General features: G+C 41.9%; 1 protein-coding gene across 1 annotated transcript in view; it reads left to right on the top strand.

The window, feature by feature from the left end:
- LOC126201236 (NCK-interacting protein with SH3 domain) overlaps window positions 1-15,581 on the top strand; it is a 104,483-nt gene that overhangs the window by 47,065 nt on the left and 41,837 nt on the right. The window contains exons 4-5 of the mRNA XM_049936770.1: window positions 1,814-1,960; window positions 6,945-7,247. Coding sequence (XP_049792727.1) covers window positions 1,814-1,960; window positions 6,945-7,247 — 450 coding nt within the window. The remainder of the gene's footprint in view (window positions 1-1,813; window positions 1,961-6,944; window positions 7,248-15,581) is intronic.

Here is a 15,581-nt window from a genome sequence, read left to right as displayed (position 1 = left end):
TATTAAAAGGAGTTATATACAGAAGCAATGTGTCTTTTCTTGTGACACCTATTTCACGTTGCCCAGCACTTGGGACACATAGTCTGTTCGTGTTGAATGGAGCAGTATGGGCATGAAGGCTGTGCTGTTACTGTTGTGACACAAACTGTTGTTGCAAACATTGATTACCTATATGACACTGGGACATGTGCTGGACTCTGCATTAGCATTTACGTTCCCTTGCAAACTGGCTGAAGGCTGGAAGGGGTGAGAGGAACTGAATTCTGAAACTTCGGACCAGGCTTCGATCTGACTACCTACAGACCGTGAAACTTGAATGACTGAGCTATGTCCGGTACTTCCGTAATTGTAGAATTTTCACACTGAGATCACTCTCGGACTTCCTTATTGGGAACAACGTATGATAGCATCGCAAACCATTTGATTGGCATAGGATTCCTTATGAACATTTGTCAGAAAATTACGATAATGGCTAAGTCCATGTAGTCTTGCTGCCCATGGCTTCTATGACGGTTTGGTCACTTTTGGCAATGGTAAAACTCCACACAAGCAGCAATAATGTTAGTACATTTACAGTGATAGGTAGAAATTAGCTCACAAATCTGATCGAATGAAAGATGTGAAGATTCTTGTAAGGGGGCAAGCTGACACAACAGCTGACGCCCATGTGGTGAAATGCACAACAACAACAACAACAACAACAAAAGGGTCTCGTACAAGTTTACATCCGGCATCTTGAATGTGAGGAAATGTTGCCACAGGCATCACAATCTTCTCCTGCATCACCCTATATGGGGAACAGTGGCAGATATGCTGTTAGTGGAGCCACAAGTTGTGCCAGTGTAGTCGTGAAACTGGAAACAGCAACTGTCAGCACCTCCTGTTGCTCAAGAAGAGATTTAAGCAATGCATCCATGGACATTAAACACAAAGGACTAATGGCAAGTGGAACACATGGAGTTGAATACTGTACTCATCACCAAAAAAGGGTTCTAACCTAAAAACACTGTAATTTGTTGTGTGAACAGTACACATATGTAGAGGATGAGGTACAGTACAATTAGCAGTACACAGGTTTCCAGTGTAACCTTGCGCTCTGGCCTGTATGTTCATTAGTTGCAACAGGGGCCATAGCCGGTAGGTCGTACATGCAGCTGCTGTTGTATTAGCATGCCAGGTGGTCTCTAGTGGCCGAATTAAGCACAAACTTCATGTGTGAACTATGAAGTGGTGCACACACTAAATTGTTAGTTAAAACAGATGCTTGTTCCATTAGACCTCTGTTAAGTGTAAGAAACTTTCATGTGCCGAGTCTCATTCAAATCGTGGTACTTTCATAGAGATGAAGTAATAGGTTGCTTGACTTTTCTTAAGTGTACACTCGGACAGTGGAGTTGGCTAGGTGTCTCCATTATGCATTCACATCGGCTAACTGAACAAGTGATGAATTATGCAAGTAAGCTGCTGTCACTTCTAACCGATTATGTCTGAAGTAGTTGTGGCTACCGTAAGTTGAGGGTGGCCATCACAAACCTACTAGCTTTCAAGGTTTAAAAATGGATGACAGAGGACAGAGGCAATCTTCAGTCCAACAATGCTGTTGGCATTGCTTGGTCTCAGTGCATTCTTATTACCAGACTACTACTTCCTATTTTTAATAAAGAGAATTTCTGTATTTATTTGAAGCTTTTATAAATAAACATTTTACTTTTATCAAGTGTTATCAATATTTGCTACACTGAGAAAGCATGAAATGACATAATTATTTTACGGTTTGATGAACAATTTTTTTATACCCGTTGTTGTTCTTTAGGGTGATGGTCAATCTGTATCTCCTGTACACGAACATGAACGTGTCAAACAATCTGCCAGACGTACTACATCAAGCCCAGTTTTGAATGAAAAACACGGTTCCTTGGTAGAAGTTGATCCAAAGATTGCTTATCAACTTGTTGAGCAGGTATGACAGTAGATATTGCAAATATGTATTTGATGAGTATTCATTATTGATTAAATATTTTCAATGTGAATATTGTTAATGTGACATATTTAATAAAGTTCGGGATTTCAGTACAACTAGTCTAGCCTTGACATCTGGTAACCTTTACTGATTAGCGATTTTGGTGATATATAATAGCTTCCATATTTTGGGTATGTAATAATACTTGCTCTTTCTTTGACGTGATGATGCTACACTGTGTGATCAAAAGTATCTGGACACCCCCAAAAATATATGTTTTTCTTATTAGGTGCATTATTCTGCCGTCTACTGCCAGGTACTCTGTCAGTGACCTCGGTAGTCATTATACATCGTGAGAGAGCAGAATGGGACACTCCACAGAGCTCACGGACTTCGAATGAGGTCAGTTGATTGGGTGTCACTTGTGTCATATGTCTGTACACGAGATTTCCACACTCCTAAACATCCCTATGTCCACTGTTTCCAATGTGATAGTGAAGTGGAAATGTGAAGGGACACATACAGCACAAAAGTGTTCAGGCCAACTTCATCTGTTGACTGACAGAGACCACTGACAGTTGAAGAGGGTCACAATGTGTAATAGGCAGACGTCTATCCAGACCATCACACAGGAATTCCAAACTGCATCAGGATCCACTGCCAGTATTATGACAGTTAGGCGGGAGATGAGAACTTCGATTTCACAGTCAAGCGGCTGCTCATAAGTCACACCTCACGTCGATAAATGCCAAACGACGCCTAGCTTGGTGTAAGGAGTGTAAACATTGGATGATTGAACAGTGGAAAAATGTTGTATGGAGTGAAAAATCTTGGTACACAATGTGGCGGTCTGATCGCAGGGTGTGGGTATGGTGAATGCCCGGTGAACGTCATCTGCCAGTGTGTGTAGTGGCAACAGTAAAATTTGGAGGCGGTGTTGTTATGGTGTGGTCATGTTTTTCATGGTGGGGGCTTGCACCCCTTGTTGTTTTATATGGCACTATCACAGCACAGGCCTACATTGATGTTTTAAGCACCTTCTTGCTTCCCACTGTTGAAGAGCAATTCAGGGATGGCGATTGCATCTTTCAACACGATCGAGCACATGTTCATAATGAACAGCCTGTGGCGGAATGGTTACATGACAGTAACATCCCTGTAATGGACTGGCTTGCGCAGAGTCCTGACCTGAACCCTATAGAAAAGTTTTGGGATGTTTTGAAACGCCGACTTTGTGCCAGGCCTCACCAACCGACATCGATACCTCTCCTCAGTGCAACACTCCAAGAAGAATGGGTTGCCATTCCCCAAGAAACCTTCCAGCACCTGATTGAACATGTGCCTGCGGGAGTGGAAGCTGTCATCAAGGCTAAGGTTAGGCCAATGCCGTATTGAATTCCAGCATTGCCAGTGGAGGGTGCCACGAATTTGTAAGTAATTTTCAGCCAGGTGTCCAGATACTTTGGATCACATAGTGTACATATCACTGCCATAACCATTATGCTAATTTTAATAGCTCACATCCCTTATCAGTTCTGAATAAATTATATTTTCTGACACATTCGTACAAACTAAGAAACACACATACAATTTCTGCCTTTTGAGCAGTTACTTCATTACTAATATGGAAGTATAGTGAATATTTAAAAAGAGAAATGAAAGAGCCAAACGTACAGGTACGAGCCAGGGATTTGTTTATATATTTTTCTTATAACAGTTGTTGTAGATTCTGATATAGCAGTTAACAAAATTCAGTGTCAATTGTTATATATTTATAAGCACAGGTTAATAAAGGTTAACGTTTCTACTGTGCTTGTAGTATACAGGTGATAGTAAAATGAAACGGAATATAAATATAAAAATAAAGGGGAAAAGAAGTTTTGAATCTTAATAATAATGACAATAAGGACACAACATGAATTGAAATAAAATAAAGGTGAGACTGAGCTGAATAACTATTAACAAGAACCTTTCACAAGGTAATTGCACTCTGTGTGTTTAAAAACTTTGGAATTCAGATGAATGTTGCCCTGTAATTGGGTTTCCTAAATCTTACTTTGATAGTCTAGTACGATAAGTAACAGATTCCACCAATAGAACTCAAGACATGCCCTCCCATAAAGGTCTGTGCTACTCTACTCTGATACTGATATTATGAGAAGAAAAGTTGCTACTCGCCATATAGCTGAGATGTTGAGTCACAGATAGGCACAATACAGACTCTCACAATTATAGCTTTCGGCCATTAAGGCCTTTGTCAATAGTAGACACACTCGTGCAAACACACACAACTCACACACACGACTGCAGTGGGGTTTCAGTTGCCTGAAAATGCAGTTGGGGTGTGTGTGTGTTTGTTTGTTTGTGTGTGTATTGTTGACAAAGGCCTAATGGATGAAAGCTATAACTGTGAGAATCTTTGTATTGTACCTGTCTGCAGCTCAGCATCTCCGCTATATGGTGAGTAGCGACTTTCCTTCTTATAATATTATTACATTCCATCTTGGATTTTCTACTCTGATAATCTTCTTCTAATACTACTACTGCTAATACTAATCCTGATACTTCAATTGTATTTATTCAACTGCTGTAGTTGTAGTAGTACTACATAATGCTAAAATTTGCTTAGTTGGACTCCAAAGTCTGACATATCATACTCTGAATTGGTGAAAACCTCATCCTGCTTCATTGTCTGGTCATACATAGCAGTGGCAATGGTTCAGCCAACCAGGTGACCTATTTGCTTGCTGAGCAGTGCACTGTTATGGAAGTGGCAGTATTGCTTAGTTTAGTTATTTTCATTTTTCATGAATCATCATTACAATCTCTATATGTACACCTTTACAGTGCTTCAATGATGGATTAGGCATCATATACCTGTAGTGATTATTCTCAATTATGAAGATGCTGTTTCAGGGTTTATTAATGTGACACTTTGGATTCCTTTACTCAGATTGGATGAAAACCAGTTATCTGTAAGACCTCTGATACTCTAATAATGGAGTTTCTCTAGAAGGTACTGTCCAGTGCACTATTAAATGCTTTTGACAACTGACAGGAATTACCTGTTGCAATACTTTGTCTCAAATTTTGTGTAATCTTATTCGTAAACAGAAAGTTGATATATTCTGTGAGGATACAGTCTTCTATCTTACTTTGAGATGGGTGTATTTTTGTTCTTATGTACATAATCTTTTCCATTGCCTTCGAGGAGTAGTTAATCAGTTCTTGATGTTGCAGTTTCTCTCACACTGTGACACAACACTTCATTTTCACTAATAGTGGGATCGCCACCATTGTGCAGATCTTTCGTAGAGACATAAACATTCCTTTATACACAAAACATGTTTTACCCATTTCTGCCATTCATTAATACTACACTTCAGTCATTGACATCCTATCAGATAGGTTACTTGTGCTTTTTCTGTCATTCAGAATACCAATGATGGTGTAGCTTACTCCATTCTAATCAATTTACTCATTTGTTATACTCTGTGGCTTCTTAGCATATGAGGCATGATCACGTAAGTGGAATTTTTTTGCTTCTCGACGAATTTGTGTGAACCAGATCTACAGCAGAAGTCCTGTATGATAACTACCAAGAATGTATAAAGGTGCTTTTTACAGTTTGACAGTTTATGCTACCAGTTTTACAATATCACAGATTAATGACTGGGTTTAGTGCTTTTGTGGCATTTCCGCTCCACAAATGTCACTGACAGTGGACCTGATCATATGAAATTCTTGTGAAATGTTTTTGGTGGACTACCTGAAGCTGTGAACTCCTGTAATCATGTGCAGTTTAAATGCCCACAATTGTCTGACTTTTACTCACTCTGACAGAAAGCCCATTTATTATATAGATGCAAGCATTTTTAACTGTAGAATGCTTAGTCTGGAATAGCACAATGTATGTTCAGTGGACTGTCTGGAGACTTATGGTCAAATCATGTATTTCCTCATTGCATCATTAGTTGGATCCTACTGTTTAGGTAAGAGTGAAGATTAGTCACTTTGCCATGTAGTGCTGGTGTTCATAATAATTACTCTCCAGTTGCCTGCCAAATCAAAACGTTGAAGTACATATTTCATCAACACCATCCCCTTCCAGCAACCTGTAAACACAGGTTTCTGATCTCGCACTTTTTGCAATATTTTTGCAATCAGGCTATGCAATAAGCCACAATATTCTTATCAGTTAACTGAACAAGGTAGCTCAGAAATTGATGCATGAAAGAAAGGGGAGGGGGGGGGGGTTCAAATCCCTTTCCAGGCATCCAAATTTTGGTTTTCCAGGATTTTACTGAATCATTTAAAGTGAATGTCAAGAACGGTTCCTTTCAAAAGGCCATGGGTAATTTCCCACATCGATCCTTGTCCAGTCTGAGCTCATGCTCTGTTTTTAATGATATCATTACCAATAGTTGGTAAATCCATAATATTGCTTCCTTCCATAAAACTGTGATCAGTAGGCTACAACTATGTGCTGGACCAACTGGAACATTGAAGTGGAAAAGCAAACAGCCTTTATTGGTGCTTTGTTCAGTAAGTCGTGCATGACTGTACTGCTCCCTGATCTTTTGTGGGACAGTTTATTTTCCTCATATTAATAAGACTTCAGGGAATGTCATCTTAATAAGAGCTGTTACAATAAGTATATAACTTAGAGCATTGCAATATAGGAAGCAGAGTACCATTAGAAATGATAAACTTGCACTGACCTTATTCCCTGTTTTTTCATTTTGAATTCTTAAATGATGAAAACTCATTGTCTTTGGTAAAATGTTTCTGGAAGGCAAATAGATATTTCCTCACCAGTTTCACATTTGAGGTCATTAAGCACTCAAACATGATTTGATGTAGATTTAAAAATCAAGAGTTGATTTAATCTTATGTCCTTCAAACCTAAACTTGCTGTAACTCAGATTATCATTAACAACTGGAAGCCGTAATTTAAAACTGAATTCGTTTCTATTTTTATAAGGTGCGAGTGCAGACACAGCTATCATATGATCTGTCACGAGTGGCAGTAACAACGGTGGTTAGTGGTCTGTGCCCTCTAGTGGAAGCCACTTGCCGGCCAAAGCTGCGTTCTCTGCTAGCAGCAGTGCAGGGGCCACTGTCGGCACCTCGGGCTGTACTTGCAGAAACCCATGATGCTTATCGCCTTCGTGTCATCTTCTCTGAGCTTACTTCATGCAAGAATGACTCTCAGCAGCGCAGCTGGTCACTGCATGAAGATGAAGCTGTCATCTGTGATTATCTTGATGAGCTCATCAGCATATTGGTAAGGAACCAGCAATGTATCATTCCATTTACTTACATATAGAGTGTTCTGTTATTCCTGTGAACATTGTTTAGTGTGTACATTACAAACAGAGTTGTAAACGAACTGTCTTAGTAACTGTGCCCATGTGTGCTGCAGTATTTTTGGTTTGCTATATCATGTGGTGGTCTGTTTCAACATGGCCTTAATCAGTGCAGGCACTGCCAAGTGCCATTAGCTCACTCGCAAACAGGTGTAGTTCAGGTAGGCTACGCACAAGGTGGCCTTGTTGCATATATTCTGTGCATGTACTAACCACTTGGCCACCCCTGCCCACAGGTTCCTGGCCAGTGTTGTACAATTGCGTATGTTATAGCCTGGCTGCCAGACTGCCCATCCGATAGCTGTTTGCTCACCTGTACCTTTGGGTGCTCGGCTGCTTGCCAGCAGGCATGCAAGCCAGAACAGCCTGTCATTGGTACCTAAATGCTTAGTGGTTTCAGATTTTTTCCAACAACTTTATAATATACCCACTACAACTCCAAATATCATCTGTATGTCCTGTACAGCATTCTCATGCCAATCTGTGCCTGACCAATAACAGTGAACATATTTAAATAGTGCTACCACCTGTCTACAGGTGTGAAGTCAAAAAACTGTCAGAGCATTGTCGGACTGTTTCAGATCATGGGGGAGACTATATAGCTGCTGATTAATTTAAATCTTCATGTTTATCTGTTGTATTCAATAAACAAATGTAAAAATGCTATTTAGCATGCACTGTACTAATACAGATGAATTGCAGCTTACCATGATAATATTACAAGAAAAGTCTTTTTCAGTTAAACAAAGTGCCTTAAATCCTCCATGAATTAGTAAGATATTATGCACTTTTGACTGCAAAACAAAATGTGTCTATGTTCAGTCCACAGTCATACTGAAGTAGCACTACCACAAAAGTAGCAGTGGGGGCAGAGGCATAACGAAATCCTGTTAACAAATCATTCATTGCCAAAAATAAGTCCATACAATTAACTGAACAGGAAAAGCAACCATTAATGATGTGCAATACTGCAAGTTCGTCACCTTTATATCTACAGGTTGCAAAAGCAAGGTAGTGACAAAGCATGTGGGGGAAGTAGTGTTCTTAAGATTTATTTGCTGATTGTCAATTTAACAGCTAGTAGCTATTTCACAGTAGAGGAAAAAATCCTGGTCGGGTATAGAACTGAAAACTAACGCACTCTTCACTTTGTACGGCAAACACTTTACCACTAAGTTAGCAAACAGTGGCAGTAGGCATCACTCCCTTGTTGTCCCAATAATGGCTAAGACAGATATTTCGCAATGTGAATGGGAATATTAGTTGCTTTTTCTGTTAGAATGGGCTTCCTGGTCTCAAAAACATCAATTTCCTACATCTGTGTTATCCCTTATGTGAGAATCATGCAGAATGTAGCAGTGAATATACCGTAGCAGAATAATTCTGAACCGTTTCAGGAAGTAAATAAATAGTCAAATAGCTGCCAAATGTATTCTACACTGTTGCCAATTCTCCATTAGATTAGTGACAGGCAGAATACATTTCTCTCGCTCTCTCTCCTTTTTTTTCCTTTTAAAAAAGGCTCACTCATCAGTGACATGGCATCTGGCTGCTGTCACATTGACTCGGAGAAAAAGTACCTGTAGGTCAATTAATAGATAAAAAAAATATACTCACCAAGTGACAACAGGAGGAAACATCTGGAGAAAATGCATATAAAAGTTCAGGAAATGTGCAAGCTTTTGATGCAAATTACTCCTTCTGGCAGAAGGAATGAAGGGGAAGGAAGAGGGATGAAGGAAAAGGTCACCTTTCTCTGAACTGCGATTTACTTATTTTTAGTTTTAATGCTGTTTTAGAGTTTCCTGGTGTAACTGCATCATTGGTCCCCAGGCATTGCATCAGATAATGTTGTGGAAGCTGCACAATATTTCGACAGCTGCTCATCATCTTCAGGTGCTTGCTTACATGTTGGTGCAATGGCTAACCAATACAAACACTGACTTGCTAGAAAAGTGGAGGCACCAAGGGGTGGGTCTATAATGTCAACGTAGATGAATCGTAGAGCACAGAGACATCCAGTGCCTCCTGCCGGAGAAATGGAACATGGTCTTCGCATTTGCGACGGGAAAAATGTTGCTGCAAATATTGGCCCAGTGTGTATGCGGCCAGTGTGTTGGTGCCCAGTTTAAGTGTGCGGACTTTGATTCTCCATATGCGTTGACTCGGATTTGTTCGTCTGCGGCCAAGTATGCCTTAGTACCACCAGTGCTGGTTCTGTGCCTTGCTGAATTGAAATCCCCTGTGTCTATTGATAAGATTGTTACTTATACAAATTTAGACTGCGTCTTTAATGGTGGAGTCCCAGTACGTGGAAATGGGTGAAAAGATCTTTGTGTGTCTCTCTATTCCATGCTGTGTCCCATGTCAAGACAGTGTTCAGCCACAGTAGACTTTCCTGGCTGACCCAGTCTGGTATGATATCTATGTTCACTGCATCTACCCTTTACAGTAAGACACGTCTGGCCAGTGTATTATTTCCCACACTGGCACAGGATTTTATGTATCCCAGGTCTCCTTAGACCTAGGTTGTCTTTAACAGAACCCAGCATAGTCTGCACTTGCACTTGAGGGCAGAAGACACATTTTATTTGATGTTTTTTGAACAGTCTGCCAATCTTAAAGGATACGCCACCAACATACAGTAGAAGAATGATCTTCGTGGAGTTCTCAGTTTCTTCTGACTGTTCTTGAGCTTTAGTGCTTGCAAGTTTAAATGCATTATAGATCAGTTTACTTTGTACCCATTTTGTACAAACGCATAATGAAGAAGGCCAAGTTCTTCTGATAAGCTCCCTGCATCTGAGATAATTCTAGCCCTGTGAATGAGAGTCCATAACATGCCACTTCATTGAAATGGGTGATGGCAGCTCACAGCTTGTAGATATAAGTCATTGTGAGTCGGCTAGCGAAACACACTGTGACTCAAGGAACCACCTTCTTCTCTGCAGACCAAGACATTTAGGAACAGGATGCCTCCATTCTTCTCCACTTCCATGGTAAGGCAAATGCTGGTATGGAGGGAATTAAGGTGTTCGAGAAATGCGGGAAGCATTGCTGCTGTGTGTGGCCAAACTAAAAAAGTGTTGTCCACATATCTCCAGAACATTTAGGTTTCAACACCGCTGACTGAATTACCTTTTCCTCAGTCTTCCATAAAAAGGTTAGCTACTATGGGAGACAAAGGGCTACCCATAGCAACGCTCTCGGTCTGCTCAAAATATTGTTCATTGAATAAAAACTATGTCTGAATAGATGTAAGATATCCTTCTCCAACGTAGTTCTTACGAGTTTTAATGAATCCACCAAAGGTACTCATGTAAACAAAGCGACTACATCAAAACTCAGTAATATGTCATCTGCTTTGAGACGCAAAGTCTTCAGTCATTGCATAGAATCTTCTGAGTTGAAAGTGTGATGTTCTCATTTTACTACCAGTGGGCTTAGAATAGAAGCACGTAATATGCTGGAGCTTTTATATAGCTCATGATGTGGCGAAGAGGAACCCCTTCCTTATGGATCTTAGGCAGACCATGAAGTCATGGTGGAACTGGCGCTGATTGGTAGAGACATGGCATTTCAGCTCTTCAAGGTGTGGGAACCAACACTGGGGGTACTAAGGCGTACTCAGCCACAGGTGAATGAATCAGAGTTGACACAGATGGAGAATCAAAGTGCACACACTTAAACTGGGCACCAGCACTCTGCCCGCGCGCACTCGCTGGGCTGCTATTTGCGGCTGCGCTTCTCTTGCATCACGAATGTGAAGGCCATGGCCCATTTCTCTGGCAGGAGACACTGGATGTCGCCGTGCTCTGTGATTCAGCTACAGTGATATTATAGCCCCACCCCATGGTGCCTGTGCTTTTCTAGGGAGTCAGTGTATGTATTGGCGAGCCGTTGCACCAAGAAGTCAGTAAGCACCTGGAGAGGACAGGCAGCTGTCTCTTTCAAATATGTGCAGATTCCACAACATTATTCGACATGATGCCCGTGAACCATTGGAGTTTTAGTATTTGACTTGCACTTACGTATTGAATTTGCATACTTGAAACTTATGAATGTTGTTTAAGCTTCATAAACCAGACACAAGTAGAAAAGATCTACCATTGCTGACATAGTGTTTGCTCTGGGCTTAATGGGTGGCTGATGGCAGCAGAAACACTTGCAAAAATGTGTGCTGCATTTGGGGTAAGAGGAAATCATGGCAGAAAACTATTTTTATGTTCCGGGTAGGACTGTTTAGACTTGCATCACTTGCCACATTCAAGAAGACCATGAGGCTTTGACGAAGGAAATTTTTTTTAATCATCACTGCTGTCTACCCAGTTATGGGAAATGTGATAAACTGTGATAATTAACTATGTTAGACATTCACTGACCCCTATTGGGTAAAATATAAAGTAAGGATGTTCGTGGTTAAATGTCCCATCAACTAAGAATTCATTAGAGATGGAGCAGATTGGGAAGAATGGGCATGGAAGATGACCATGACCTTTCAAAGGAACATTCCCAGCATTTGCCTTAATAAATTTGAGGGAATAACAGAAAACTTAAATCAAGATGGCCAGCTGGGAATTTGACCTGTCTGTTGGCTTCATAAAAAGAAAATAGTGGTTAGCCCTAGCAAAAGCTAGCAGGAACAAAGGCCAATGTCAGTCCACAAAATGGGATGTTTGCTAAAAAGATGTTTTGTGTTACAAACTTCATTCCAGTGATGTGTGCACTGGAGTTGACATCTATTGCCAATAACCACGACACCTTGCAGTCACCATGTAAGAAAGATGACACAGGAATCTGTTATGACGACGACGACGAACGAATCGTCGCCAATGTGAATGACTTGTGGCCAATGCTAAATAGAAACATGCAAATCTCTTGTTTGAATATACAGCAGGTTTGTCTGTGAAGTTGATAAGGAACTGGCTGCATGGTCTGGTCTACAACAACTAAAATAATTAGAAGTCATTGGTAAAAATAATATATTGCACTTAACTGGTGGTACAGGAGTCTTCATAGTCAGGAGGAATACAATTACAAACAGAGAGCTGTAGAGGCATCACATAGGCCATACTTTAACTAAGCACCTTGTTAGAGGTTGTTTCCTATCAGCTGAAGGCTATACTACTTTCCTGCTTGACGTCCTGAGCAAGAGTGGCTGAATGCACGCTAGAGAAGCCACTGAGCGGCGCTAGTCTCGACTTGCGGGTCCAGTGATACTAGTACGGACCACGGTCGATAACTGCAACCCCTAACAAGTGTGGTATCGAATGTTAATACCACAGAATCTGCACCAAATGTGCTATTGCACAAGAACGTCCATTGCACTCTGCTGATTTCACTAGTGAATCTGTCTGGGAGCTTAGCTGTAAAGCAAACCCCACCACACTTACTCTTCTAATCTTGTCATAAATGTTTCCCTTCCTTATTACTTATTGGACAATGATCAAGAAAATTTCTTTGGGGATGAAAATGCACTTTAAACTTGACTTGACAAAATCATTATCTCTGAATAAGCAGATTTCTTCTCACATGGCACCCAAAAACTGTCTGAGCATCATTATCAGACTGTGAAACGTTTCTTGTTTCTAGTTAAAATTAAAATTGGGGTTCGTACTCATCCATATTATCTGTCACAGCCATAGTCCTGGATTTGTAGACAACTACTGTAAATAGACTGTTAAGTCAAATGAATATTTAATCAAGTATTAAGTTTCAGAATATTATTTATTGTAATTTTGAAAAATCCAACCTTCTTTACAAAAACTGAAATAATTTCTAACATAAAATACTGAAAATGAATCTTGCTTAACAAGCTATATGCTTTCCATCCAAAATCGCATAAATTACTGTGCCCCTATGCCAACATGGCTGCGACTGTATGTATGTTATTTAACAATCCACTCTCGCAGACATGCTACCTCGAATTCTGCTCTGAGGTTGTGAAATTGCCCAGTGTCAAGGTAGCATCGCCATCCCCCCATCCAGCTGTGTAACAAGCCATCAAACACTCACCTCAAGGGGCGGTAACTCCCGTGAAGACTTCCTCCGTCAACACCCAAGTCTTCATCTAACTGGAAAGGCTCGAAGAAGTCCACCAAAGGCAAACGGTCTTCTCCTTTGCCACCTCGAAGATCCTCTTCGATGGTGTCGGTACGTGATACCTTAGCTGGGCCAGCCTCTGTGTCACCGGTGTGCACCAACAACCGTTTTTCGGTGTTGGACTCCACAGACCAACCGTACAAACAAGCTGATGCTTCTGTGGACCCCACAGAACAGGATCCTCGTGCTTCTGTGCCCTGCAGTGGTGCCTCTTCCTTAGCTGCCACTCGGCAGCTGCTGAGGTGTCACCCCCACGTCTCTATCTCATCATGACTCTCCTCCAATGGAATTTTCACAGCCTTCGGTCCCACAAAGAGGATTTATCACTGCTTTTAGCGTCGTAGCGTCCCCTTGTACTCTGCCTTCAGGAAACAAAATTGTGCCCTCCCAACCGCTTTGAGATTTCACTTTTCTTACCGATTCGTTTTTACCTTCCCCCTGAGGTTGGCATTCCCTCTCAAGGGGCGTCATGCTGCTCATACAGGATGACATCCATAGTCAACCCACCTTCCCTATTATCAATCTTCAAGCTGTTGCAGTTCGCCTTTTCCTTCCCCACCTGACTTTTCCTCTCTGTACTATATATGTCCCTCCATCATTTGCTGTCACCAGGGCAGACTTCCTTCAACTTATTGGGCAGCTACCTCCCCCATTTTTGCTACTCGGTGACTTTAATGCACATCATCTCCTTTGGGGTTTTCCCAGGACCCGTCAGAGAGGTGCCCTCTTTGCTGACCGTCTTAAGCCAACATAACCTCTTCTCTCTTAACACTGGAGCACCCACTTTCCTTTCCGACTGCTTGCACGCCTATTCGCATTTGGTCCTATACTTCTGCACTGCCCAGCTTACCCATCGTCTTCAGTGGTCCATTCTTTCTGATACCTACTCGAGCGACCCATGTGCTGTCCGTTTGCTGACTCCTACCCCATCCGCATGCAAGCCCAAAAGGCAGCTTACTGAGGCTGACTGGCACTTTTACCCCTCTCTGGCAACCTTCAAAGAACAAGATTTCCCCAGTTGTGATAACAAGGTTCAGTATCTCTCAAACATTATCCTTACTGCTACAGAACATTCCATCCCCCGCACTTCCTCTCTACCACATCGTGTCCCAGTCCCTTGGCAGACTGAGGCATGCCACGTCGCAATTTGCACACGTAGACATGCTCTCCGCGTTTTTAACCGCCACCCTACTCTGGGAAACTGCATTCATTATAAACAGATGCGTGCAAAGTGTCATCGCGTTATTCGGGATAGCAAAAGAGCTAGCTTAATTTCATTCGCTAGTCTCTGTCATGTGTGCCAGCCTCTAACGGCTCTCTGGAACCAAGATCCATTCCCCAATTTCCGGCGTGACCTTTTTGCGGAAGTTTCCAGCTCTTCCCCACCCTGCCTTCCTCCATCAGAAACAGGTGGAGGAGGCTCGAGTGATTCCCTTCTCTTTTCCGCGTCGTGAGTGCTACAATGCCGTCTTTACAATGAGGGAGATAGATCATACTCTCAGTTCATCCTGATCCTCTGCTCCAGGGCCTGACGCCACCCACTTTAATTGTTGCAGCCGCTTTCTCTTGCAGGCCAGCACTTTATGCATAACACGTACAACCGCATCTGGGCAGAAGACACATTTCCTGGATGCTGGCGTGAAGCCACTGTCATACCCATACCTAAGCCCGGTAAGGACAAAACCCTTGCTTCTCTCCTACCAGTTGTGTTTGCAAGTTGATGGAACATATGATTCGTGCCTGGCTTGTGTAGTGGCTGGAGTCTCGCCATTTACTAACGAACTATGGATTTCGAGCGCGGCATTCTGCAGTTGGCCATCTCGTTACTTTGTCCACGCATGTCATGAATGGTTTTCTGCAGAAATCCAAGACTGTGGCCATGTTTTAGATTTGGAGAAGGCCTACGACACCTGCTGGAGAACTGGTATCCTCCGTACTCTTTATACGTGGCGCTTCTGTGGGCACCTGCCCTGTTTTCTTCAGGCATTTATACAAGACCAAGTTTTCAAGGTGCGTGTGGGTTCTGCCTTGTCAAACACCTTTATCCAGGAAAGTGGTGTGCGGTCCTGAGCGTCATTATCTTTGCTGTCGCCATTACCCCTATAATGGCCCCTCTCCCGCCGGGCATCTCCAGCTCTCTCTTTGTTGAT

Source organism: Schistocerca nitens, chromosome 1 (genome assembly GCF_023898315.1).
Source record: "Schistocerca nitens isolate TAMUIC-IGC-003100 chromosome 1, iqSchNite1.1, whole genome shotgun sequence".
Lineage (NCBI taxonomy): Eukaryota > Metazoa > Arthropoda > Insecta > Orthoptera > Acrididae > Schistocerca > Schistocerca nitens.
Note: the sequence above shows the minus strand (reverse complement) of the source record. Positions and strands in the feature narration are given on the sequence as shown.